This window comes from Ornithorhynchus anatinus, chromosome 12 (assembly GCF_004115215.2).
Source record: "Ornithorhynchus anatinus isolate Pmale09 chromosome 12, mOrnAna1.pri.v4, whole genome shotgun sequence".
In the NCBI taxonomy this organism is placed as follows: domain Eukaryota; kingdom Metazoa; phylum Chordata; class Mammalia; order Monotremata; family Ornithorhynchidae; genus Ornithorhynchus; species Ornithorhynchus anatinus.
The window spans coordinates 19195026-19222691 of NC_041739.1; the positions used below are offsets into that span (position 1 = coordinate 19195026).

The following is a 27666-nucleotide window of genomic DNA, read 5'->3' on the forward strand; positions in this document are numbered from 1 at the left end:
GACAACTGAGACAGCCTAGGCAGAAGGAACCTTCAGATGGGGATGCCCGCACTAGTCTCAGCTCTTACTTGGCAGCTCGCTGTCCTCCAAAGGGAAGGCAGAGACAGCCCTGGCAGCAGACCTTTTGGCTGGTGGAAGCCTGGGCCTGTCTGGTCCCTTAAGAACCTGAACACTGAACGGCCTGTTCATCCCATGGTAGGAAATTCTCAATGCCCTGGGTGGAGGGTTTAAATAGTGTCAGAGAGGTTGAGGGCTAAACAGAAGTAGGATCCTTTACGATTAATTTTTTTCTACATGTTAATAAATGCTTTTTTTCCTGTGATACTGAATTCTGTGGTTCATTCCGTGGGTAAAGCTAAGTCAGAACACCCTTGTCCTGAATTGGCTCTACTGGAACGTAACACCGGTTATGCTCACCTCAACCCAGCTTTGTGGATTTGAGCAAGTGATGAGAGTGGCTGTCTGCAGGACTAACAAACTACTGCTGAATAATGAATTGAAATGGCAACCAAACACAAGTGGAACTGAGGAAATTATTTAAAAATGTAACAAAGTGCCCAGCCTTAGACATTGAAGCCCCAGAGCCATCTACAGCAGGCATACCAGCCTAGAGTGCTGTCATCCAGAAGGAAAAGGTCTATTTGAGTGAAACTACTGGGTTGTGAAACTAAGAAGCAAAAACTGAAACAGCAGCAGGAGCCCCAAACCATCATCTTTGGGTGTGAACGGTGTGGTTAGTACAGCAGTTCCTTTTTGGCCCACAAGCCCCTCTTGGCAAATTTCACTGTCAATGACATCATCTCTGAACACCAACAACAAGTAATATAATCCTAAAACAGAAGATTAAAATTATGCTGCATGAATAAACTCACAATCTCCCCACAAACTCATATTCCCTTGAAAAGAAAATAAAAAGGAATGGAAAAGGCAGGTATCCTCCTATTTATTTTCAGCCCTGTTAGAGTTTTCTTTAATTCTCTGACTCCCTTTAGGCCCACTAGATAATTTTAAAGTTCTGGTATAAATTCATCTTGCAGCCACACTACACTCTATATTACTCAGACAAATGGCTATATCCATATTTGAATGAATCAGGACTCTCACTCATTTCTGTAAATCTGAAGTTTGCAAATAAATAAAATGCAGCTGATGAATGCTTTTCTTCACATATGGAAGGAAAGTGGATTTTGAAATGCTGTGGTATTATTTGGGAGAATTGCATTGACAAAGTTAGAACATAAATATGACTGAGTTATCTATTAAATTTTGAATGGTAGAACACAGAATTGTTTCTGATTAGCCAGTGACCACTCATTGACCTTTTCTCTGTAAACAAAACTTTAAATCAACAAACATAACATTAACTGTATCTGCAGGACACTGGAAAATGCTACAAGAAAATTTCCTGTGTGAATGTAGAGGGCAATTATTTAATGTACTGTATACTTCAAAGTTCTGTATGCATTGAAAATTCAATCATAAAAGCTGCCTTATTAGTTACAATGAATACTTGTAAAATAAAATTTTGTTCAGGCAGACTTCATCTTGATATGCTTTGAGTTGCAACACACTGCACTTAAACACATTTCTTCATTTACACAGGGTTTCTGTTTTATAACACTGGTTTGGACTTGACACTGGCCTCCTATATGGCACTAGCTTTAGAGGTGGCAGAGGCTGTGGGAAAATGAAGAAACATTTTGAAAAGCTATGATAGGGCTGGGAGAGGGAATGGAGGGAAAGTTTAGAGAGGTGGGAGGAAGAGAAGCAGGAAAGATCAGGGTGAGGGGGATTACTTTGATCACCAGGTGGAGTTACAAGGAGGGCCCATTTTACTTCTGGTGAAACCAAAGTTGGCTACTCTAACATGGAACCCTCTGACTCAACAGAAACACATTAATTGAATTCCCTCTCTCCTCACCTCCGCCAAACTAACTCTCTTCCCCTCTTCAAAGCCCTACTGAGAGCTCACCTCTTCCAAGAGGCCTTCCCAGATTGAGCTTCCCTTTTCCCTCTGCTCCCCCTCCGCCCTCTGCTCCCTCCTCCTTCCCCCCTTCACCTCCCCTCCTCCCCATCTCCCTTCCCCTCCCCTCATCACTGTGCTCATTTGTATATATTTTTATTACCCTATTTATTTTGTTAATGAGGTGTACATCCCCTTTATTCTATTTATCGTGACTACGTTGTCTTGTTTTTGTCCGTCTGTCTCCCTGATTAGACTGTAAGCCTGTCATTGGGCAGGGACTGTCTCTCTGTTGCCTAATTGTACATTCCAAGTGCTTAGTACAGTGCTCTGCACATAGTAAGTGCTCAATAAATACTATTGAATGAATAATTAGATATATTACTCATCCATGATTGATTGAACACATAATTCTGGATAATTTGGGTATAAATAGGGTGTCCAACCTTGGTTCGGGAACCATTCCCCTAAGTATAGTGTTGTTCTTTACCAGAAATTTGGTTCCAATTTAATTTTTTTATGGTATTTGCTAACTGCTTACTATGTGTCAAATACTATTCTAAGCACTGGGATAGGTACAAATTCAGTAGGTTGGACACACTTCCTGTCCCGCATGGGGCTCACAGTTTAAGTAGGAGAGAGAACAGTTGAGGAAACTGAGGCACAGAAAAGGTAAGTGACTTGCCCAGGATCACACAGCAAGCAACTGGTAAATCTGAGATTAGAACCCAGGTTCTCTGACTCCCAGGCCTGTTTTCTTTCCATTATGCCACAATTTCTCCTTTGATATAAGGGCTAGTTCTCAGGAACCAACTGTGTCATATATTCAAAGACTTCCTGTACCTAATGAATCCTTGAATAATTATCCATTTAAGAAATAAACTCATATCCACAGGGGCTAGAAAATGGCAGGGTAGGTGGTGTGCCTAAAATAAATTCAGCCTTTAACTCGTTTGGTTTTTATGAAAATCTACATTTTTGGGAGGACTGACTGCAAATAGAGGTTGGCAGCTAAAAATCACGATATGGGAAGGGACAAAGAGAAGGACATTGGACTGACAAGTAGAGGGTCAGCCTTGGAAAATATAGGGGATGGGGACTCAAGGGACCTGGGCTCTAATCCTGGTTCCATCATTTATCTGCTAGGAACTTCTCTGTGCTTCAGTTTCCTCACCTGTAATATGGTTTCTAAATACCTGTTCTCCTTCCTTTTGAGATTGTGAACTCCATGTGTAACAGGGCCTGGGTCCAACCTCTTGTCAAAGGAGAACTGTGTGTATAGTTCTAGACTTAAAAAGTCAGTACCATAATGACATGAGTAAATTGTAGCATAGCACATAGGAAAGTTCAGATAATCCCTTGATACTCAGTACTGGTCAGTGCACCACTAGGGTACTGTGACCAATTCTAGACTCAATAACTAAAATTAGAAAGTAGATCTAAAGCCCCAAGTAGAGGAAAAGATGGGAATATGAGACCTTAAAGATTATTCGAGATGGACAAAATAAGGCTGGAAATGAATTAATTATGCTCTTTAAGTGTATTGATCAAGGGAGACTCACTTTGGGACACATGGAGGGGGTCAATGGCCCCTTTGGAATTATGAGCAATGGCAAAGTCATGAGTTCTTCCCTACAACTTTTTAGGTGGGGTGCACAGGCATAGCTGGGCCACCTAATTGATCTCTTGCAATTGGGTGAGGGTGAAGGCTTAGTTTACTAGTCTTGGTCCCCAGAGAAGGAACTTCTGCCCAATGCAAGACCTGCTCCTTAGAGCCCTATCCTTGGAATTTTGGCTCGGTGTTCACCATTACATTCAAAATGTAAATTTGGCATTTATGAAGCTAAAGATGCACACACACACATACTCACATATGTTATATGAATATCTTACATATATATATGTGTACATATATTAGATAAATGGAATCACCTCCAGAAGTTGTTTAAAAGGTAGAAATTTTCATTGGTCTTTGATGTTTTAAGATAGGTCCTATTAGAAGGAAAGGGAATTCAATGGTCTCTTCCATGTCTAGTGGTTCTTTCTTGAGACACTGACTTTATGCACCCAGCACTATTTATGCAAAACCTTCCAAACAGATTGCTCAACAGGATTTCATAAACACAATAGTGTGGCATTTTTGAAAGTTATAGATTGCTGCCAGGATTTCTTGAAATTTAGTGTCTCCATTTAATAAGCAGATGTTTCAGATTATCATACTTCTGAACCACTTAAAAAATTAACACCCTAATGTAGAACAGAAATGATTAATCTTTTGAAACCACTGAATCCTTCCAAATATCTGTGTTGACAAAACATGCTTTAGTACTTAATAGAGTATGCCTGAACCTGCATTAATTCTTCAAGATGAATGGTCGTTTCCCAAGGTGAATGGAAATCAGGAGTTGGTTGTCTAAGTAACACAGGACAAAAACCAAAGTGAAGAATTTCACCTTACCCATTTCAAATAACAGCGACTATTTTGAAAAGTATGATTTGCAGCCCCAAAATGAAAGTTCTCCACACCCCATCAACAAGAACACATTTCTTAGGGAAAAGGAGTATTTGATCTGCCTAATGTTCTAAATTTCAATTTTGCATTTTATGGACTCCAAACAATAAGAAAAATGGTGGTGATTCAGTAAAAACAAAGGTAAAGTGAGATCCATTAACTCCTACACTCCAATAATGATTTTTGGAGAACGATGTATCTTTCTTAGACATTGTCATTATAAGGAGTGCCTAAGAGTGAGCCTGGCTATATAAAGAAACAAGATGTAGCCAAGGGTAAATATACTGCAGCTGTAAGTTGAATAAAATGTATCTCCTTGGCAGACAGTGTGTTTAAACACACGAGAAGCAGCGTGGCTCAGTGGAAAGAGCATGGGCTTTGGAGTCAGAGGTCATGAGTTTGAATCCCAGCTCTGCCACTTGTCAGCTGTGTGACTGTGGGCAAGTCACTTGACTTCTCTGTGCCTCAGTCCCCTCAACTGTAAAATGGGGATGAAGACTGTGAGCCCCACGTGGGACAACCTGATTCCCCTGTGTCTACCCCAGCGCTTAGAACAGTGCTCTGCACATAGTAAGCGCTTAACAAATACCAACATTATTATTATTAAACAAGGTTTATCATCTACCATACCAAGGTTTTTCAGGTATCTGACCTGATGAATTTCTTAGGAAACATTGCTTTCCAGATGGATTCTGATGGCAGCTAAGGTTGACAGATATGTTACTGCTAATGCTTCAGAGAACATGAGACAAAACATTTTCTATGAAAAGCCTGCCTCACTTACTCACTGCCTGTCTTATTTCACAGGCCCCATTTTTCTTTCTTGGAGGATATGGCTTCAAATCCACCTTTTCGGGATTTCAACAATGTTAATGCATCAATGCTTGCTGTTAATGCATTAAGGAAACATTTATGCTTTTAAAAGAGATGCTTTTTTTAACAGAAAATGTTCCAAAATTTCTTGAAAGAGGGATCTCCACATATGCCTGGAAGTTGAAAAGCACTGTGGTCTAGTGGAAAGAACAAGGGTCTGAGAGTCAGAGGACCTGGGTTCTAATTCCAACTCTGCCAATTACTTGTTATGAGACCTTGGGCAAGTCACATAATTTCTCTGTGCCTCAGTTCCCTCATCTGAACAATGGGGATTCAATACCTGTTCTTCTGTCCTACTCAGCGGTGCTTGGCGTATAGTAAGTGCTTTATACCCCATTATTATTATTATTATTATTATTTATTAATAATATTATTATTCTCAGCCTCATAAAGGCCTGAGATTCCTTCTACATTCACCCAGTGATTCTGTTTCCCCAGTCTCATGCTGGAGCCTGGGAAAAAGAAACAAAAGTTCTATTTAGGATTGGGAAAAAGTAAATTCCTTCTACTTCAGCTCTATGTGGTGCCAGTGAAAGGGGGACCCAGTTGAGGAACTCTGTTCCAGCCCAGGGATGTGGGATATAAAAACCCAACCTTAAAACACCCCAACAAACTTTAGAGGGGTTTCTTTTAATGACACAAACAAATGGATACAGACATCTCAGTAGAAAAGAAAGAATATTTGACTTAAACAGTAAACTCAAGGAAAAAAGACCCAAAGAATCTGATCAGAGGAGCAAGAGGGAACACCAAAAAAGGAGAGAAAAATTATGAACTGGGAGAAATAAAAATGTGTAGATGAAAGCAATGCCAACACTAAAAAGTTGGAAGGGAAAAGATAAGGAACAAGTTTTTAATTTTTAAACATGCATTGAGGTTTCTGGATCATGGGGATTATTTTGTAAAATCAATTAAATAAGGACTCTATGAATACTAGGATTGAGGACTCAGCTATCTGCCATATTCTCCCGGGAATTTATTTATTCTGCTTTTTCCTGTCTAGCCATTTTCAACTTCTTGATTTTTAAATTTGCTATACTTGGTGTAAGTATCATGGTGTAAAACACTAGCTATGAGAATTCTGAAGAAATCAACATATGATATGACTAAACATACAAGAACCTTGAGGGTAGGGCCACAGATATTTGTCTTGTACTTTATAATGCCCCCAGGACAGTATCATGCCTATAATATTGAGGATTTAAGTAAATTATTTTTAATGAAAATAATGAAGATGAAGTGCAAGAAAATTTCCTCGGGAAAAAAAAACCAAACAAAATATATATTTACCCATTCCTGTCCCCGCTGCCGCAATCTCTCGGGAAAAAATTTCCACTGCCTTTTTCTGTTTGTGATGAACTGCAAGCCAGAGAACAGCTTCTCGGGGTCCCTATTCACCAATATAAAAATTACTAGTAAAATATTGCCAGAATAAATTAATTTGCAGGCTGAATCCCACTGAAAGAAAATGTTCACCATAACATGTAAACATTTGTGGTTACGTAGGCAATACATATTAGAGTTGTTAAAACAAAGCTACCATAAAATCCCAAACATTCCTATTTAGTTCCGAATATATTAATGCATTATGTTCTAATAAAATGCAACATGGCTTAATCTCCTTTTGCCAATTCACATTGTTTTTGATTAGTTATCTTTTGTATAAATGTCTTTTTGCATTAATTCTGACTGCCACGATCACTCTTCAGAATCTGTCCCTAATCAGCATGTAAGTTTCTATCATTTTATTTTTCAATGCTTAGAACAGAGCTTGGCACATAGTAAGTGCTTAACAAATACCATCATCATTATTATTATACAAGCTTCACCTGATAGTGGGGATTTAAAGTTTGCCAGACTGAGAAGAAAGTTTAGGGAAGTATCCTCTATTTAGCCTTTTCACTAGAGTCCACTGAAATCTGTTGCTTTCTCCTAAAACAATCTTTGTTACTGTTCTCATTTCCAGTGAAAATTTTGAAGTTGCTTGTTCCTGTAAAATCAAAAATGTTTCCTCATTTCGTTCACTTAATGGGAATGTTTGAGCCTCTGGATTATCACCATTTTGGAGATTACCTTAAGCCTAAAACATACACCTGGAATTTTCAAAAGTCACAAAGTCCAAAAATTGCATTGATACACAAAATTTTCACTGACACCAACTACAATGCCTATATGATTCCCTTCCCTCTCCACAACTTTCAGTATGAATAAAAGCCAGCGGGCCAAAATTTATTTTCGCGGTAATTGATTAATTAATTAATGTTGGTATTTGTTAAGCGCTTACTATGTGCAAAGCACTGTTCTAAGCACTGGGGTAGATACAGGGTAATCAGGTTGTCCCATGTGAAGCTCACAGTCTTAATCCCCATTTTACAGATGAGGTAACTGAGGTAGCAAGAAGTTCAGTGACTTGCCCACAGTCACACAGCTGACAAGTGTCAGAGCTGGGATTCAAACCCATGACCTAATAATAATAATGTTGGTATTTGTTAAGCGCTTACTATGTGCCGAGCACTGTTCTAAGCGCTGGGGTAGACATAGGGGAATCAGGCTGTCCCACGTGGGGCTCACAGTCTTCATCCCCATTTTACAGATGAGGGAACTGAGGCACAGAGAAGTTAAGTGACTTGCCCACAGTCACACAGCCGACAAGTGGCAGAGCTGGGATTCGAACTCATGAGCCCTGACTCCAAAGCCCGTGCTCTTTCCACTGAGCCACGCTGCTTCCAAGCCCGGGATCTTTCCACTGAGCCATGATGCATGGTCGCAGCATATGTTCTACATATTGGTACTGATAATAATAATAACGTTATTTGTTAAGTGCTTACTATGTGCAAAGCACTGTTCTAAGCACTGGGGGGGAAACAAGGTGATCAGGTTGTCCCACGTTGCAACTACACCCTTCATTCAAAGCTCTATTCTTATCCAGTAATCACGATTTAATAAATTAATGATTCCAAGCAAGATGTACTCAAAGAAAATAAGTACGAGTTTACACAATTATCTATTTGGTCTGGATAAGCAATTTGGCTATTTGAGTCAAAAATCTGCCTTTTCTTCGGTGGTAGTTTTACTTGTCATTTTAATGATTGTTAATTTCCCCTTTTACTTACGCATATCTGGTTTTAAGATTTTTTTTCTTTATCTTTCTGGGAATATGAATTTCACCAGCTGCAATTAAATTATGTGTTTTACTGACACCAAGTTCCAGTACACTAATCACTTGTGCTAATTTTCCTTGGGCATTCATTAGGTGTGGCTAAGATAAAGGCAGACTGTCAAATAAACTTATTTTTTCTCTTCCAGAGGGTGTGAGACCACAACACTATTTTAAAATTATGGCACTGCAGATGGTCAAGTTAATTTAATGGAAATGAATTTTACATTTATCATTCTAAGAAATCTCTCCTTGAAATATCTTGTGTGGAAGAGCTGAAATTAACATATTAATATATTTGCATGCTATTTATTCCCCACTAGCAACTAAATCCAATCTGCATCAAAAGGAGAACAAAGAATTCTCCCTCATCGACACCCATGCCCGTCACCCCCGCCGATTGTTCCGGACCTTTAACTCTCTCCTTAGGCCCCCTGTTCCTCCCCCTCCCCCATCTCTCACCCCCAATGATCTGGCCACCTATTTCCTCACGAAAATCAACACAATCAGGTCTGAGCTCCCCAAAGTCACCCCTCCGCCTCTCCCCTCCCCCCCCACCAACCCCCTCCCCTACTTTCCCATCCTTCCCTGCAGTATCCTCAGAGGAGATCTCCTCCCTCCTCGCAAGTGCCACCCCCTCCACCTGCGCCTCGGACCCCATTCCCTCTCACCTTCTTAAAACCATCGCCCCTGCCCTCCTCCCTTCCTTAACTTCTATTTTTAACCACTCAATCTCCAAGGGCTCCTTCCCCTCTGCCTTCAAACATGCCCACGTCTACCCCATCCTAAAAAAACCCGCTCTTGACCCCACTTCCCCCTCCAGTTATCGTCCTACCTCCCTACTACCCTTCCTTTCCAAAATCCTAGAACGAGTCGTCTACAATCGATGCCTAGAATTCCTTAACTCCCATTCTCTCCTAGACCCCCTCCAATCTGGCTTCTGTCCCCTCCACTCTACCGAGACTGCTCTCTCTAAGGTCACCCATGACCTCCTTCTTGCCAAATCCAATGGCTCCTACTCCATTCTGATCCTCCTTGACCTCTCTGCTGCCTTTGACACTGTCGACCATCCCCTCCTCCTCCATACCTTATCTCACCTTGGCTTCACGGACTCTGTCCTCTCCTGGTTCTCCTCTTACCTCTCTGGCCGATCATTCTCGGTCTCCTACGCTGGAGCCTCCTCCCCCTCCCATCCTTTAACTGTTGGAGTTCCTCAAGGGTCAGTTCTTGGCCCTCTTCTGTTCTCCATTTACACTCACTCCCTCGGTGAACTCATCCGCTCTCACGGCTTTGACTACCATCTCTACGCAGATGACACGCAGATCTACATCTCCGCCCCTGTCCTCTCCCCCTCCCTTCAGGCTCGCATCTCCTCCTGCCTCCGGGACGTCTCCACCTGGATGTCGGCCCGCCACCTAAAACTCAACATGAGCGAGACTGAGCTCCTCATCTTCCCTCCCAAACCCGGTCCGCTCCCAGACTTCTCTATCACCGTGGATGGCACGAGCATCCTTCCCGTCCCGCAGGCCCGCAATCTCGGTGTCATCCTTGACTCGTCCCTCTCGTTCACCCCACACATCCTATCCGTTACCAAGACCTGCCGGTTTCACCTCTACAATATCGCCAAGATCCGCCCTTTCCTCTCCACCCAAACGGCTACCTTACTATTACGGGCTCTCGTTATATCCCGGCTAGACTACTGTGTCAGCCTTCTCTCTGACCTTCCTTCCTCCTCTCTCGCCCCGCTCCGGTCTATTCTTCACTCCGCTGCCCGGCTCATCTTCCTGCAGAAACGATCTGGGCATGTCACTCCCCTTCTTAAACAACTCCAGTGGTTGCCTATCGACCTCCGCTCCAAACAAAAACTCCTCACTCTAGGCTTCAAGGCTCTCCATCACCTTGCCCCTTCCTACCTCTCCTCCCTTCTCTCTTTCTACCGCCCACCCCGCATGCTCCGCTCCTCTGCCGCCCACCTCCTCACCGTCCCTCGGTCTCGCCTATCCCGCCGTCGACCCCTGGGTCACGTCCTCCCGCGGTCCTGGAACGCCCTCCCTCCTCACCTCCGCCAAACTGATTCTCTTTCCCTCTTCAAAACCTTACTTAAAAATCACCTCCTCCAAGAGGCGTTCCCAGACTGAGCTCCTCTTCCCCCTCTACTCCCTCTGCCATCCCCCTTTACCTCTCCGCAGCTAAAGCCTCATTTTCCCCTTTTCCCTCTGCTCCTCCACCTCTCCCTTCCCATCCCCACAGCACTGTACTCGTCCGCTCAACTGTATATATTTTCGTTACCCTATTTATTTTGTTAATGAATTGTACATCGCCTTGATTCTATTTAGTTGCCATTGTTTTTATGAGATGTTCTTCCCCTTGACGCTGTTTAGTGCCATTGTTCTTGTCTGTCCGTCTCCCCCGATTAGACTGTAAGCCCGTCAAATGGCAGGGACTGTCTCTATCTGTTGCCGACTTGTTCATCCCAAGCGCTTAGTACAGTGCTCTGCACATAGTAAGCGCTCAATAAATACTATTGAATGAATGAATGAATGAAAAGAATTCCTCTATTTAAAATATCTCAACTCCTGAACTACATAGGAGATTACGTACTATTTCAAATTAATGGCTAATGGTAAAATGTCACTAGCTTGGATAGCCTGGAGAATTTGGGGCACTTAGTAGATCTTTTGAGACCACTGCAGGAGATTTGCCACAAAGAAACCATCAAAATATCAGAGTACTGTCTAAAGCTGAGAGCAGCAAAGACTGCAGAAGCTCTCAATTAAATCAGAAGTTGGTTGTGCAGCATTTTATTATAGATTTGTAAAATTAATCAATTGTAGCAATGAATTTCAACAAAGTGAAAAGCCATTAACAGTTACATAGAAATTATAAAAATGGATACAGATGATAAACTAATACATCAAAAGTCTTTTTGGAAATTTATATAAACTTGGGTTCTAGATTAGCACAATATTGCACCAGCACAGCTCTGGCAATTACTTTGATCACGTTGCTATTCATTCATTCTATCATATTTATTGAGCGCTTACTAGGTGCTTGGAATGTACAAATCGTCAACAGATAGAGACAATCCCTGACCAACAACAGGCTAACAGTCTAAAAGATAAAAAGTGTTTTCTCTACTTCCTGAGTATAGTATGGTAGCATCCTTCCTGACCCAAGAATGGGTGACATACCTTCCTTTTAATTTAAATAATCTATTTCATCTGAAATCTAACGGTCTGCTTTGGGGAATGAGACCACTATTCTGGTGAGAAATGGAAGAGATTACTTCTTACTCTAGGAAACAATGGTGTAGGCAAAAGGATTTAATCATGACTAAACTACTTGACCTCAAAAATATCCTTATCCTTTTCATTTCATCAAAGGTTCTTTGTTTTTGTATCATGAGGAAAAGTTATCATGTGTGTAAGTCTAATTATTTAACCTTTCTCAACTATTTATTTTTTATTTTCCAAAATGGTTCACTTTAATTCCCAGACAACTGACTGGATTTGCCTTTGGTCTCCTTCCCCAGCCATTTTAAAATATTGGCTATTTTAAGTTTTTATTAGTAAATTAGACCACCTTTTCTTTATACCTGCTTTATAGATAGGAATTGAATTTGTGTGTGTGTTTGTGTGTGTGTTTTTTAAAGCACCAAGATTACATGGTTCATTTGACAGTAAATGAATTAGAGTTGTTCAGGTAGCCTATGACAGTGTTTTAATTCTACCCTCAGCATTATTTTGATATTAATTAGGACTGCATATTATAAAGCCACAAGAAAATCCTGGAACGAGACTTCCAGAGGGAACTATATTTTTTATGCTATATTTGAGGATTTCAAGGGAAAATAAGAATTAGATAGGAACACTAAGAGAAAGAAGATGAGAGCCTGTGACCTCTGAGAGGAGAGATGGCACTCAGCTCTTCTCTTAGATGATGTTAATAATGCTAAAAAAAATGCTAATAATAATAGTGATAATAGTGGTATTTGTTAAGCGCTTACTACTTACTTACTACTTGAGCGGAAACAAGTTAATCAAGTCAGACACGGTCCCTGACTCACATGAGGGAGGGAATCCCCAATTTATAGATGAGGAAATTGAGGTCCAGAGAAGTTAAGCGATCTGACCAAGGTCACATGGCAGGCAAGTGACAGAGCAAGAATTAGAACCCAGGTCTACTGAGTCCCAGGTCTGTGCTCTTTCCAGTAGGTCATGCTGCACAACGTGGCAACTAAGAATTTTACTTTGTCGGGCTGACACACATCATAATATTTTAATATAATATAATAATATAATTAATATAATAATCAAAATACTCTCATTATTATCTCTGAAATTCAAGAAAAGCACAGGCCCTAAGTGTGAACATTAATTTCTTTTTATGGTACTTGTTAAAGGGCTTTTTATGTGCCAGGCACTGTACTAAGTGCTGGGGCAGATACAAGATAATCAGATTGGGGAGAAGCTCACAGGCTAAGTCAGAGGGGGGAAATCTCCATTGCTCAGTTGAAGTTACTGAGGCACAGGGAAGTTAAGTGACTTGCCCATTGTGACACAGAAGACAGGTATGGAGCCAGGATTCAAACCTAGATCCCCTGATTCCCAAACTCTGGCTCTTACCCTTTATTCACCCCAACCTCAGGTTCACAGCTCTCATTTACAAATCCATAATTTATTTTCATATTTGTCTCCCTTTCTAGACTGTACGCTGCTTTTCTGCACAGAATCTGTCTACAACTCTGTTATATTGAACTCTCTCTCAAGCACATAGAACAGGGCTCTGCACATAGTAAGTGCTCAATAAATATGATTCATTCATTTCCACTGGCCCACTCTGCTTCCCACTATATTTGATGCCACAATATTTCACTAAAAACTACTGATTCTTTCTAGTTTGAAAAATGCTTACACGCTGATCTAAGTCAGTATGTAATTGCAGAGGCAAATGATGGGTCCATTTCTTTGAATTATCGGTCCAAATTTTCATACAGTCAATTTTTCACTTCTATCATTACATTTTCTATTAGCTTGACCCTGCGTCCACTTAATTAAGTTTCTAGTCTCCAAAAAAGGGTCCCAAGCCACATGTATAAAGTCACCAAGAAATGAATAAACTTCTATCTTCAGGCATCCATTTATTAGGGCTGCTTCTAAGCAGAATATACTCTAGGTTGGCTTTCAAAACTGATCACTCAATGCATGTTTCACATTTACTAATGTTAAAGTTAGTTTCTGAATATAAATTAAGGCAATTAAATTGCCTGGCAACCAATAGAATGCATATTTCTATGCAAAATAAAATATTTATACTTTTACATCTGGTTCCTGTTTCTGGGTTTTATCACACATGCAATATTCCCCATATAATTTTAAATAGCCTTAATGTTTACATCCTATCCCTCACACACTCTTGTCTACAAACTAAAACATAAAAAGCTCTTAGCCTTTTGGGGGCCTTAATCAAGTGGTAAGTATTTTAGAATCTAAAACTACAAGCATGTAGGATATTTCCCAGTTAGAGTAAGGAAAATTATTTAAATGAAAGATTTCTCAATGATGGGATTTTAATTCTATTTTTTGAGGAGGGCTGATAATTTCAGAATAGATCAAAAAATGGTGAACAATATGTAATTAAAGGAAGAAAGGGTGTCTTTCAAAATGACTTGGCTATAAAATCAATACTATTTTCCACCTTTAAGATTTAAGCCCTTTATCTCTTTTCAATCTTAATAAAGCCAAAATCATAGGTCTACACAGACTAGACTTTTAAAATTGGCATTTCATATTTATTTTGGGATGAAATTTTCCAAAAAATTAAAAAACAACTGAAAAGCAATCACTAGAAGTATGTGCATACACAGATAATCCAGAATAGTTTACTTGTATCACATGAACACCAGAAGTGTTGGTAAAATTTAAAAAATGGAAATTGTCAAGCAATTACCCATTTGATAAAATTCAAAAAAGTGAACATGCTTTTATTTCTGTGAATCCATTCTTTGAACATTACAAAATATGCTTCTAAATGTTTCAATTGAGATGTGGATACTTATTTTTACTGACTTCATAATTCCCCTTCAATAAATATTCTAGCTGAAAACCACACACAGGTTTAATTAGGAATATCAAATTTGTTCTTTTGGAAGATAGAAAGAGAAGCAACTGAGAAACACAACTCCTATAAAAAGGTTCCAAAATTTCAGTTTTTTGAAACAACTAAGGCTTGGTTAGATGATGTTACTTGGAAAAACAACTCTATATATTGTATATATTTCTGTGAAAATCACTTGTTCACAAATGACTGTAACATTTGTTGATATAAACCATAAATGTAAGAACTGGTTTTCCTTGGATGCATAGGTAGTTGTATATACTTATGTATGTATCCCCACAGCACTGTACTCGTCCGCTCAACTGTATATATTTTCGTTACCCTATTTATTTTGTTAATGAATTGTACATCGCCTTGATTCTATTTAGTTGCGATTGTTTTTACGAGATGTTCTTCCCCTTGACGCTGTTTATTGCCATTGTTCTTGTCTGTCCGTCTCCCCCGATTAGACTGTAAGCCCGTCAAACGGCAGGGACTGTCTCTATCTGTTGCCGACTTGTTCATCCCAAGCGCTTAGTACAGTGCTCTGCACATAGTAAGCGCTCAATAAATACTATTGAATTGAATGAATATGTATAGATGTTTTGCAACTAATGCCTTATACTGTACTCAAATAATTCATCTTTATTAGGCCCTACAAAAGGAATAAATGAAATTCCTTAAGAAACTTGAGCTGTGGCAGATTCTGGGTGAAACTAATCTTTTGCAATCCCTAATCTACTGAAGACGCTGGAACTATGAGATCTCTATCCTGCTACCCACATCTTCCTGTTCAGGTTGGGCACTCTATTCCTAAAAACCTACATAGGAATGAAGGGAAGAATAAAGAAGGGAGGGCAGCACATCAGTCTGGTGATATTTCATCTGGAGATCGGGGGTCAGCGAGGTGGGGAAAGGTATCACATGGAGGCTAATTTTAAGTGGTGCAATTTGAACTGCAAAACATTAAGACTTATTTGGATAATCTCCCCACACAACACTTTACTACCTAAATTATCCTAAATTATCAGTAGGTCTCTTTTCAACACTGACTCAACCCATCTTAATCAGAAACAAACAATTTCTTGGGGAGTTAATTCAGAAATCTCTTACTTGTTTACAGAAGTGCAATCTGCCCATCTTTTTCAACAATAATATTCCACTCACCCCATCTTGTGTTGCTTTGGCATGTGGCCCATACGTGTCTTCTGATCCTAAAACCTGAAGGTTAACGGCACTGTAATCATCCAAGTCAAATTCTTCAAACATAAGCCGAGTTCTGCAGCAAATGGTTTGCAATTAATAAAAACACTTTAAAAATAAGGCTGCTACTTACACTATTTATCTAATCCTGGCTATTGGAAGGGTAGCCATAAGATTCTTGAAGACAGTGGTGTCAAGGAGCAAGAGCAGATGCTTATTGTAAATGGTGTCAGTGTTAGTGGCAGCAATGAGTTTTTGATAAAGCAGAAATAATGCCTCTTATTTCCCTGATGGTCCCTGGTGGAAAATGACTATCTCCTTCCCATCTAGTGCTTCTCACTCTCTTCTGCTCTCTGTCTTCTACATCTCATCATTTTCCTTCCTAATTAATACTTTTTCCACTCTAAATTCCCTCAACCCCCTTCCTCTTCATCCCGCTTGCCATCACTATCTTGTTTTATGGTAATTGTTAAGCGCTTACTACATGACAAACACCGTTCTAAGCACTGGGGCAGATACAGGTTAATCAGGCCCGATACAGTCCTTGTCCCACATGAGGCTCACAGTTTAAGAAGAAGGGAGAACAGGTATTTAATCTCCATTTTACAGTTGACAAAACTGAGGCTTAGAGAAGACAAGTGACTTGTTCAAAGTCACACAGCAAGCAAATGGAAGATCTGGGATTAGAACCAAGGTTCTCTAGCTCCCAGACCCGTGCTTTTTCCAGTAAACCATACTGCTTCCCTTGCCTGTGTACTTCTCTCAGTACTTTGTCTCCTAATTTAAAGAGAAAGGACAAAGAAATAACATGTAAACTTCCCAAACGGCAAAGTGCAAATCACTCATATTTAAAATGTTGGCAAAATTTACAAGCAAACTGTAGTACAATGGATTAAAAAGTAAGTACGATACCGAAATACATAAAAACTGTATAACACAAAAGAACTGGTCAGGTAGTCCCCTTACTCTATTCAGCACTGGCAAAGCCTTTCTCAGAATACTAAAACTACTTTAAGGCTTAAAAATGTAAGTGAGATTTGGGAAGAAGACAGGTTGGAAAACAGGCATCATAAAGAAAACGTTGCAAGGATGAGGACACAGAACATGTTTGCTCTGCTGTACTCTCTCAAGTGCAGAGTACAGTGCTCTGCACTCAGTAGGTACTCAGTAAATATCACTGACGAAGGGATTTCCTGAACTGCTACATAAATTGGGATTATTTATTGTAGAAAAATGCTTAGGACAGTGTTCTCCACACAGTTAAGCACTTAAAAAATAGAATTAATTAAAAAGATGGGCCTGAGGGAAGGCTTAATAACTGTCTTTATGTATTTGCAATGACACTGACAGTGACGAGCAGCTGCTTTCCATTTTCACTGAGGAAAAGCAAATCAATTTAGGTTAGGCATTAGGAAGATCTTCCTGATAAACTGTGAAAACACTGGAATGAATAATCAAGGGGGCTTCACAGGTCTCCTACTCTGGGTATTTTTAAAAACAAACAGAATAGACAATATATTATATATCTGAGTCAATTTAAGGGTGATCATATATCAGAACAGTGGTGTCCTCTCAAAGGATTTTCCTACCTTATTCCACTTAAATGAAAAGATGGATTGGAGGCAGCCAATGAAGGAAATCTCTTTTCTGGGTTCACTCAATCACATGAACAGCAGAGACCTTCCCCCAAAAGGCAGAGACCCTGAGAGGCTCTCCCTGACTTTTCTTCTAAGTGGGAAGGTTTGCCAGCCCTGACTGAATTAGGGGGAAATCAATCCCTCTTGGTTTCATCCAGGTAGATGTTATTCCTAATATAATATCAGTTTAGCAATTGGTTCCCACCACTTTAATGTTAGCTATAAATGGAAAAAGTCAGTTATCTTCTCAGCGTCAGACACCAACCTTTTCAAAATACTCTCAGCTATTCGTCGTCCCTTTTCCACAGCTTTTGGTCCTCCTATTGGACAGACGGCAGTTGCTCTGAAACCATCCAGGTATGAGGCACTGACCTGGTGGCAGAAATACATTTAAATGGATTACCTTGCACATAATTATACCAAATTATAGGGTAATCCTAAATGTTAAGCATAAATGATTCCCCCAGCAAACAGCTACAAAAGCACGTTCCATTATTTAAACTGAAATTCAGGCTAAAATATTAACTTGCAATCTCTTGAGGGCAGGGATGATGTCCACCAACTTTATTGTACTCTTCCAAGTACTCATTACACTGCTCTGCACAGGTCATGGGTTTTAATCCCAACTCTGCCATTTGCCTGCTGTGTGACCTTGGGCAAGTCACTTTACTTCTCTGGGCCTCAGCTGCCTCATCTGAAAAATGGGAATTGAGACTATGAGCCCCACCTTGGACAGGGACTATGTTCTACCAGATTTGCTTGTAACTATCCAATGCTTAGTAAGGTGCCTGGCACATAGAAATTGCTTAACAAATACCATAATTATTATTATGAGTAGTAGTGAGCACTCAACAATTCAACAGTTATTGGTTGACTTCTTCAAGTTGCAGACTTCTTATCACAAAAACCAGACAAATCTTATTAAAATGAGACAAACAACCCCATCTCTGTGAACGAGGACAGAATTATTCACTTCACTTCCAACATTAGCTTTACAGAGGTAAAAACAAAGCTTGGAAGATGCTGAGATAGTTTGTGGTTTAATTATGAAATGCATTACAGAGCTATCACAGAATGGGTACCCACACATGTGTGTGCCTCCAGTTATTCTCTCCCCAACCCCCAAAGATCCATCTGAATTTCTACAGAGATATGAAGACCACACAGTCTCCATGTATACTGTGTGCGTGAAGCACAGAAATGGTCTTTTCAGCTCACAAAAATAACTTTTATATGCAGGAAATATACGTAACAGGCTCTTCTAGTACATATTAAGACTCTAATTTTAACGATCACTCACAACTGCAAAAATGAAGAAATTTATCTCCAATATAATACCCAGTTCAATGCACAACTGCCTAACTGGGTAAGTTTTCCCACTTTCCCCCACCCGGCATTATACACAAGGTCTGAGGCACTGAGTCATTTTTACCTTCATGTTACATAGCAAAAAATGTACTAAAATTCTATCCCAATCAACCATCCATTCTGTCCAATTTTTCTCCAATTGTAGCCATAAAGAATATTTTGAAGTGTGCGAGTTTTCCTTCTTAATTGCCAACTGTATAGAGGGAGATATATCTTCTCACCTCCTAATTTTTCCCTTTACCCATCCATTAATTTATCCAAATCCTTAATGGATATTTTCTGTCTTCAATTCTTTAGAAATAATTAATTCCACATACCTACCACTGAAGTTTGAAGTACTTCCTTTAGTTAGTCATGAACTTACTTCAAGCTTTGCTGTCTACATCCTAGTTGCAGTTCTGTGAGTTTTGCTGTCCATACATTTTAAAATTTTATATACTTCAGTCAAAGAATGGTATTTATTGAGTGCTACTATGTGCAGAGTACTGTACTAAGCACTTCTCAGATCAGAAGAATAGACGAGACACTGCCTTGTTTGTACAAAGAACTTTTAAATATTTTACCATCAGCCTCAGATGTGGAAATTGTTATATCTACTGGAATGGGGGGATCTGGTGTAAAAACGTATCTTTAAAAAAAAAAAACCTAAAACTTCCCCAAATTAAATGGATTTCATTTGTCCCAGAGTTTCTGCTATTTTGGGTAAATAAGAATGCCAAGTTAAATAACTCCTAAATCAGAACAAATCAACAACAACAACAAAACAACCTTGTAAAATGAGGAAGGAAATGAGCCTTTTGCTCCACGAACTTGCACTGCCCCACCTTCAATACCTGGAAAAAGTCGAAAAAAGCCACACTTGTTTCATACAGTATATATATATATATATATATTTATCAAATAATCATTCATTTATTTCTCTAGAAAGTTAAAAAATTGAAGACACATTAAAAATAATATGGGGCCCTTAAAAAAACACACACAAAATATTTTGACTTTCTTAGGTTAGAGTCTCAGATACTATCAATGGGATTCCCAAAAATGAGTTGTTAAATTTCTGGGCACATCCTTGTGCACTAGCAAGATCTTCATCTGTTTTGCCAAAAACAATGACGGTGCACTAAAAAATAACTATATCACTCTTTTTTGACATAAAATGGACTTTTACAGTCATAGCTGATGAAAAGATAAGAAATCTCCAGCCTGCTACATTCCACATTCAAGTCTTTTTAAATGATACTTTTGAAATACTATTCAATCTGTCATAAATGCAATTTAAGGTCATGTCTCTTCCAGTCCTAAAATGCACCCAGAACACTGCTGGGAATTAATAAAAGTTAAATGATCATTTGCATATAAGACCCTACTCCGGAAAATCTGTGATTTATTGCTACACTATTAGCCACACTCAGACACAGGATATTAGCTAAATTCATATTAAAACAAATGAAATTTTTATGGAAAATAAAATCCAAGTTAATATCACCTTACATTGATAGTTACATTTATAAATTGATAAAAGTAATAGAAGCTTTGCTTGACCAAGTATGGTGAATAAATTAATACCAATAAGAAACAATGTCAGACTCTCCCGGTAACTGGTTACTATTTGGGAATAAAACAGAATTTGGAAAAGAACTATCGATGCCTTCAAGCTAAGGAGGCCACTTAATACATTCTGCCAGACTGGATGGAACATTGTTCTGACTCAACATTAATGGTCACAAAGTGCTGATGCGACTTAAAGGGTTTAACTCTCTCCCACGGAGTTCACCCTATTACTCCAAAATGAAGGAAACATGAATTTAAGATGACTCCTCTAATATCTGATGTTTCTAATGGAAAAATTAATTTCTCATTCATCTTTACCCACACCTCCCTATGTCTATCATTTCTTTCTTCTATTTGTATAGGCCCCTACTTGTCACTCTTTTGTTTTCCTAGAGAAAAAGGGAAACAAAAATGAAGTCCTATCCATTCAGTTTTTCAAAATGCATGTTTTCGGTAACTAGGGGACACTGTTCTGACAACGTGAGCCTATCTGGATGAGTACAATGCACAGTGGTCAAAGCATGCTGACTATTATGTGTGTTTAATGCAGGATCAACAAGAACAGAACACCTGACTTACAGGAGAATTGAGTTATCTTTTTTGTTTTATTTTCAGCGAAAATAAAATTGTTACACAGGAGCAAACGCTTGGCGGCAGCTTCAAGCGATAAACTCCCTATTGTCGCAGCCATCATCAGGTAAACATTTCTTTTTTGAAGCCATGTCCCTCCCACCCCATCCTGCCAGCCTTCTTCTTAAACTTGTCCTTTTTGTACCTTTCTGTCCCCATCTTCATACCTTCCTCTCCCGATTTGCCCCCAAATCCCCAGTGATCCTTATTCTCTTCAATCTGTTTCCTCTCCAACAATTTTGCCATGCCAACCTCCTTCCTATGCTTTAGTCAATCAATCATATTTATTTAGCACTTTCTAAGCACTCAGGAGAGCACAATGTAACACAATTTGGTAGACATATTTCCTGCCCATCAGGAGCTTTTCTTTTAAACAGTATTTGTTCAGCATCTACTATGTGCTAAGAACTGTTCTATACGCTGGAGTAGAGACAATCAGGTTGAACACAGTCCGGCCCCACAGTGGGCTCACAGTCTTAATCCCCATTTTACAGATGAGGTAATTGAGGCATAGAGAAGTCAAGTGACTGGGTTAAGGTCACAGAGCAGACAAGTGGCAGAGCTGGGATTAGAACCAGATCCTTCTGACTTCCCGGACCATGCTCTATCCAGTAGGCCATGCTGCTTACTCTACCGTATCATTGTGGCTTTGAGGGGCCAGGGCAGAGGGGACAAGGGCAGCCAGAAAACTTTAATAAGAAAAAAGGCAGGCCCAGGGGCTATGGGGAGAGCTAACCAGTTAAAAAAAGAAAGTCAGGTGAAGCATTTAAAGAAAGACTGCTTAATTGCTCAATGGCTGGCTGCAAATGGGAGTTTATTACTAGCAGTGGCAACAATATTCAGTGAGTACCATTTGTTACCACAGGAGTTGTTTGGATTAAAAAATTCACTAGAGTATGTAGGGTTTGGAAAAATTCATGAATAACAAGTTGATAATGAATTACTGAAGGGAAAATTTAAGGATGTCATAAGGAAATCATCATTAGGATGGCTATCAAGGAGGGCTAATAGCTAACTAAGAAATTCTTGCCACTGTCAGAGCTATAATACTGGGTTGGATGGAGACTCTAAGTTCACTGAGGGTGGGGATTGTATGATTATATTGTTATATTGTACTTTCCCAAGCGCTTAGTACAGTACTCTGCACACAGTAAGCACTCAATAAATACAACTGACTGACTGATTTTTGGTTTGGTCCATTAATATAATTGTTTAAATGTTTATACAGAAGTAGTGGCCTAATCTTCCAGAGTGTTAATGTGCAATTGCTTAGATTTTTTTTAAGATGACTCTTTGAAAGTGCTAAGAAATACAAATGAAAAATATTTTTTTGTTTCAGAGCATTACAGAATATTTAAGGAAATTATTACTTTTAATGCTTTTAAAAATATTCAATTAATCTGACTTTCAGTGGTTTCTTTGATTCAAATCCTTTATCAAGATTTTCATATTTACTTTTCAAATATGACAAACAGTTACCCAGGAATTTCATAAACATTAAATACCACATCACCAGTTGTGTAAACTAAAGTAAAATGAAAGAAAATGTTAAAATTATGAAGCAACAATGTATTCTTTGGGAAATAGCTTCAAGGATAGAAAGCAATATTCTTTCTAATGTGTTAAACAGTTCTGAAATGTTAGCTTGTTTTCTTGACATTGGACAGTAACCATCATTTACATCAAGTTCTTTCTAAATTTTACACCAGATTCCTCTTCCTCCTCTTCATCATTGAAAACCAATCAGACCACCAAGGGAAAGAATATAACAAGCATCTTTTTCTTCAAATGCATATTGTAACTAAATAACCTACGGTACAATAAAATTAGCAGAGTAAACAATGAAAATAGATAGCCTGCCCTGTGGTCTCTGGTGAACATGTCAAAGTACTTGCGCCTAAAACTATTTGAGAAATCTGTCTATTTTCCATCTGTTATATTTCTAGGAGGATAACTAAAAGTTCATGTGAAAGTTCATCTTGAGTTCAAATGTGTCGTATCAGGTCATTTACAAGCTAAAAGTTCAGAGAAAGGCTATGCTTCTAGAGAAAGAACTAGAGACAGGCCCTGTTAGTCTATTTAACTCTGCATTAGCTGCATTTTTAAAACTTGATCATTAGAAATTACTTTAATTTTACAGCTATGATGTGCTATGCTTAGCAGCAATTAACCACTGATATTATCTGTCTTTTAAGAACACTTGTCCTATTAGTAATATACAGAGTCAAATATTAGAAGTTTCTAGATATTATATAAGTGGAAACATTCATCAGGTGTCTTTTTGGCATTACTATATTTTGGGCATTCTTTAAAAAAAAAATCACATTTATACACAAATTCCCAAAACAACTAAAAGATATTTGGAAAGAGGAGCCAGGGAAATTAATTTCTACTTCAAAAATGTCTTAAGAAGCTCTGCTGATCTTGAGGTTTCATGACAGAAGAACAGAGTTAAAAGTATAACTAATGTAATATGTGTTACTATGTAGCTTTCTAAGATTTAGTGATGTGATAGGGCATTTCAATCAATCAATCAATGGCATTTATTGAGCACTTCCTATGTGCAGAATATGTACTAAACACTTGGGAGAATACTATACAACAGAATTAGCAGACATGTTCCCTGCACCAACAAAAAGTAGCATGGCCTAGCAGAAATAGCACAGGCCTGGCAGTCAGAGACCCGGGTTCTAATCTTGGCTTTGCCATTTACTTGCTGTGTGACCTTGGGTAAATCACTTTACTACTCTGGGCCTCAGTTTCCTCATCTATGAAGACTCCTTTTATCTAAACTGTGCGGCTCATTTGGTACAGGGACTTTGTCCAAATTGATAACCTTGAAATCTACCGCAGCACTTAGAACGGTGCTTGGCACACTGCAAGCACTTAACAAATACCATCATTATTATAATGAGCTTACAGTCTAGAGAAGAATATTAACTTTGAATATTTTGCAAGTGCTGGAGATTCAGTGCTGAGGCCTCTAGGGATGGCTCTGAAGCATACTTGGACCATCTACAGCTTGGGTCAGGTCTGATGAGGTTACAGACCACCTTAAAGGTGGCCAAAGGGGTTAGTTCTGGTTGGGCAGGCTCCCAGTATAGTAAATCTCTTCCTCTGAGGGTGGGAGGACAGAGGGGAGGCTGGAGTAATTCCTATTCAGTGCATCCTCAAAGTAAGAGAAGGCTAAAGATATATGCTCACGGGGGAGAAAAGGAAGGAGAAAGATGGAAAACGGAAGAAGTGGGGGGAAAAACAGGACTTCTTGGGCAGTTTCACTCCATGCCCAATCCATGCATATCAAGCCTGGTCTTTAATATTATAATTAATGATACATCTGTTCATTTAATTCACCCAGTCATTTCATTTTTTCTAACTTTCTTATGTAAATATTTTATTTGTGTATCCTAAAAGCCACTAACCCCAGTACTTAATATGAGAAGTGCTTATATTAATTTTTTCTTTTCAAAATATATTAAGGATGACACCAAAAACAAATTTCATAAAATTTGACAAGATTTCCTTCTCATATACAGTTCCCTCTTTTGTTTGCTAAATAGTTCCCAAACCATATAATAATGTTACAAAGTGGTCTAGACATTTTTATATTGGCTTTGGAAAGAATGGTCTTTAAATCAGGCAGATATCAATTGGCATCTACTAATGAATAGATTTTTTTAATTAGAAAAGTGTCTCCTTGCCATAGTTACTTACCTGGAATTTCAGTAATGGAAACTTGAGAAAAGTCACAAGTAACATCTGGTAAGAGGTAAAGCTGAGGATTTCCAATTTCATACACTAACTGTTCAGCCACAGTGCCAATTGAGACAAGGCCCCCGGTATCAGGAGGTTTAGATAAGATGAACTGCCCATCCGGAAAACATTCCACGATAGGAAACCCTATGTTATGCCTACAGAGTAAATAAAAATATAACATATAAGGTTTAGGACAAAGAAAAAAAGCTGACTTGGAACATTTTTATATAAATTATTACATTTTACTGGTAATCTCTTTCACTACTGCCTTTATATTTGGACAGTGCCTGAATGAAACATGCTTCTCCAAACCAACTTCTTCCCTCCCTAATGTATATCTACAATGAAAGTGTTAAAAGATAAAGTAGGATGTGATCACTGCCATGTCATGGGAATGGCAAACACGGAATCTGAGGTATCCAAATCCCCAAGATTAGGGAAGATGCAAACGTGCATGAAAAGAACATGGAAATTAAGATAATAGCATCCCATGCAAACGTTCATGAAAAGAACATGGATATTAAAATAACAGCATCCTTGTCGGCCCAGGCAGTACCTCTTAACTGTGAGCTTGCATCAGATAAAGGTAGGTTAAGAGGAGACAACATCCAAGTTTGTTATACATTTAGTGATCCATTCCTATTGCTTCAGCAGTTTCAAGAAAAATATGTACAAGAAGAGATGGAGAGAAGAGTGAAGTTCCAGAATAGGAGTCATGCAAAGATCCAATTTGGTATGCCTGAACTTATTTCTGTTTTTGTGCAACTGCCCTAGCAATTACAGTTGATGCTTCGCACCTGTAACCGCTTACTAACTGTAAGTAATTACAATGATCCGGCCTAGTTTTAGGATTTAAAGGATAGGGTGGATGGGTATCTCTCTCCCAAATTCAGGAGATTCATTTGGAAATGGATTTTAGGTAGCTGATTATTTTAAAAATAGGACAAGAGGAATAATCAGAAGGCTCACAATGCTTCAAAATGCTAAATTAACAGGTGAGGGATTAAGTCACAGGTGGGTAACCAAAACAGGCTAACTGGCTTATTTTGTTGCATTTGTTTCAAATAGAAGGCTTTCCTTTGTGTTTTTTATACAGTTATTTTCCACATTTAGAGATGACCTTACTGATTAAAAATTCCATCAATATGTGCAGGTACCTCTCAAAAGATGATACATGACCAGTAATACTTTCTGAACTGAATACTTGCAAAGATTTTTCTTCACTGTGCTTTTCCTGACATTGTTTTGGGAACCTGAATCTTTGTATCATCATTTCTTGGGTGACTGATTCAAGGACTCTGGGTGACACACAGAGTCTTCTGAAATGGGAAATTGGGATACAACAGGTTTTTTTGTTAGGTCCTCAAGCATAATTCATAGAATTGGACCTGCTCTACAATCCTACTTTTCCCTTATGGAATAGAATAGAGCATGAAGTTTTACTGCTAACACAACTAGCCATACCTTCTAAGGGAAGCCTAGGATCATGTTGAGTTTCTTAGGGCAGTCAAACTTTCTTGATAGCTACCAAAACCCAAGCCTCCCAATTCATTCATTCATTCAATCGTATTTATTGAGTGCTTACTGTGTGCAAAGAGCACTGCACTAAGCACTTGGGAGCGTACAATACTAAACAGATACATTCACTGCCCACAACAAACTTACAGTCTGGGGTGTCAAATGCATTTTGTAAAGTACGGATGTGTACAGAAGGCTTGATCTCCCCTATACAGTGTTCTGCACACAGAAGCATTCATTAAATAACACTAATTGATTGATAAGTACCATACTTTAGGAAGAACATTATTTCTTTCAGACAACTCAATCTGTGTATATTTTCCTACAACCTTCCCCTAAAACAGCATGAACTGAAAGGACTTCTAGTTGTCTGAAAGAGTTAATGTTCCACCTCTAGTACCTAATTCACTTTGAGGTAGTAACCATAGGCCCTAGGAGAATTAAGTTCAATAACTACACAGCAATTTTCTCATTTATTTTCTGTCATATGGTACTCAGAGATCATAGTCTTCCTGAATGATTAACTGCTTTGCTTAGGCTAAGTTAAATCACTATTAACAGATGTTGAATGAAAATAGAAGTTCGGTTAAAGTTAAGAGGGACAAAAATGCAAACAACCCAATGCCCCAACCTACCACCTACAGCAAACTTATGGCAAAGAAGAGCAAAAGCATAACCCTAAGAGATGGCAATAGACCACCAGAATGCCAAAGAGAATGACCAACTGAAGGAGGTGACAAGCATCCAAAGCTCCACGTGAAGACGTAGTACGTAGGAGTAATGGGCTTAACTGAGTGACCCCTGAGTGCTGTGCACTGTACTAAGTACTTGGAAAAGTATAGCCAAAAGAAGGTGTACACTGCCTGTAGAAAAGGAGTTTACAGCCTAAGGAGGATGACAAATATAAAAATATTTTCCAAATAGTGGAATAGAAGAGGAGTATGGGATTAAGTTAAGAGAGAACAACAGAGTGAAGGTTTTAGATCCCCTTAGACTGAATACTGCACTATACATAGCAAATCTCATTAAATTGGAGAGAAATATGAAGGCTGGACCGGATACAAAAGGTGGAAGCCCACACCTGCTGAAAAAAATCTACCTGTGAACCAACCCCCACTCCAACTTAATGGGAAATAGTTGATCTGTGGCATTTAGCACCTGCTGCTTGACAAAATTATGTTAAGGATTTGCTGTTCTTCTCAAGTGGGTCCTACATAGAAATGTATGATTGCCAAGGTTGTTAATGGGTAGAAAGGTAGTCTGTTTTTTTTCTATTTTAATAGATGCTGTGATAACAATTAAAATTATAAATTCAATTTTATACATGTCCAGTTGATAAATTATTACAAAGATATTAAAATAACAGTCCAGGTGATAGTTCATAGCAAAATAGTTAATAGGT

General features: G+C 38.8%; 1 protein-coding gene across 1 annotated transcript in view; it reads right to left on the reverse strand.

Moving 5' to 3' along the window:
• The window catches only part of LOC114815562, a 97593-nt gene that overhangs the window by 45295 nt on the left and 24632 nt on the right, over positions 1 to 27666 (reverse strand). The window contains exons 9-13 of the mRNA XM_029076849.2: positions 24705 to 24901; positions 19578 to 19642; positions 17707 to 17813; positions 15769 to 15880; positions 6639 to 6738 (exon numbers count right to left, since the gene is read on the reverse strand). Coding sequence (XP_028932682.1) covers positions 6639 to 6738; positions 15769 to 15880; positions 17707 to 17813; positions 19578 to 19642; positions 24705 to 24901 — 581 coding nt within the window. The remainder of the gene's footprint in view (positions 1 to 6638; positions 6739 to 15768; positions 15881 to 17706; positions 17814 to 19577; positions 19643 to 24704; positions 24902 to 27666) is intronic.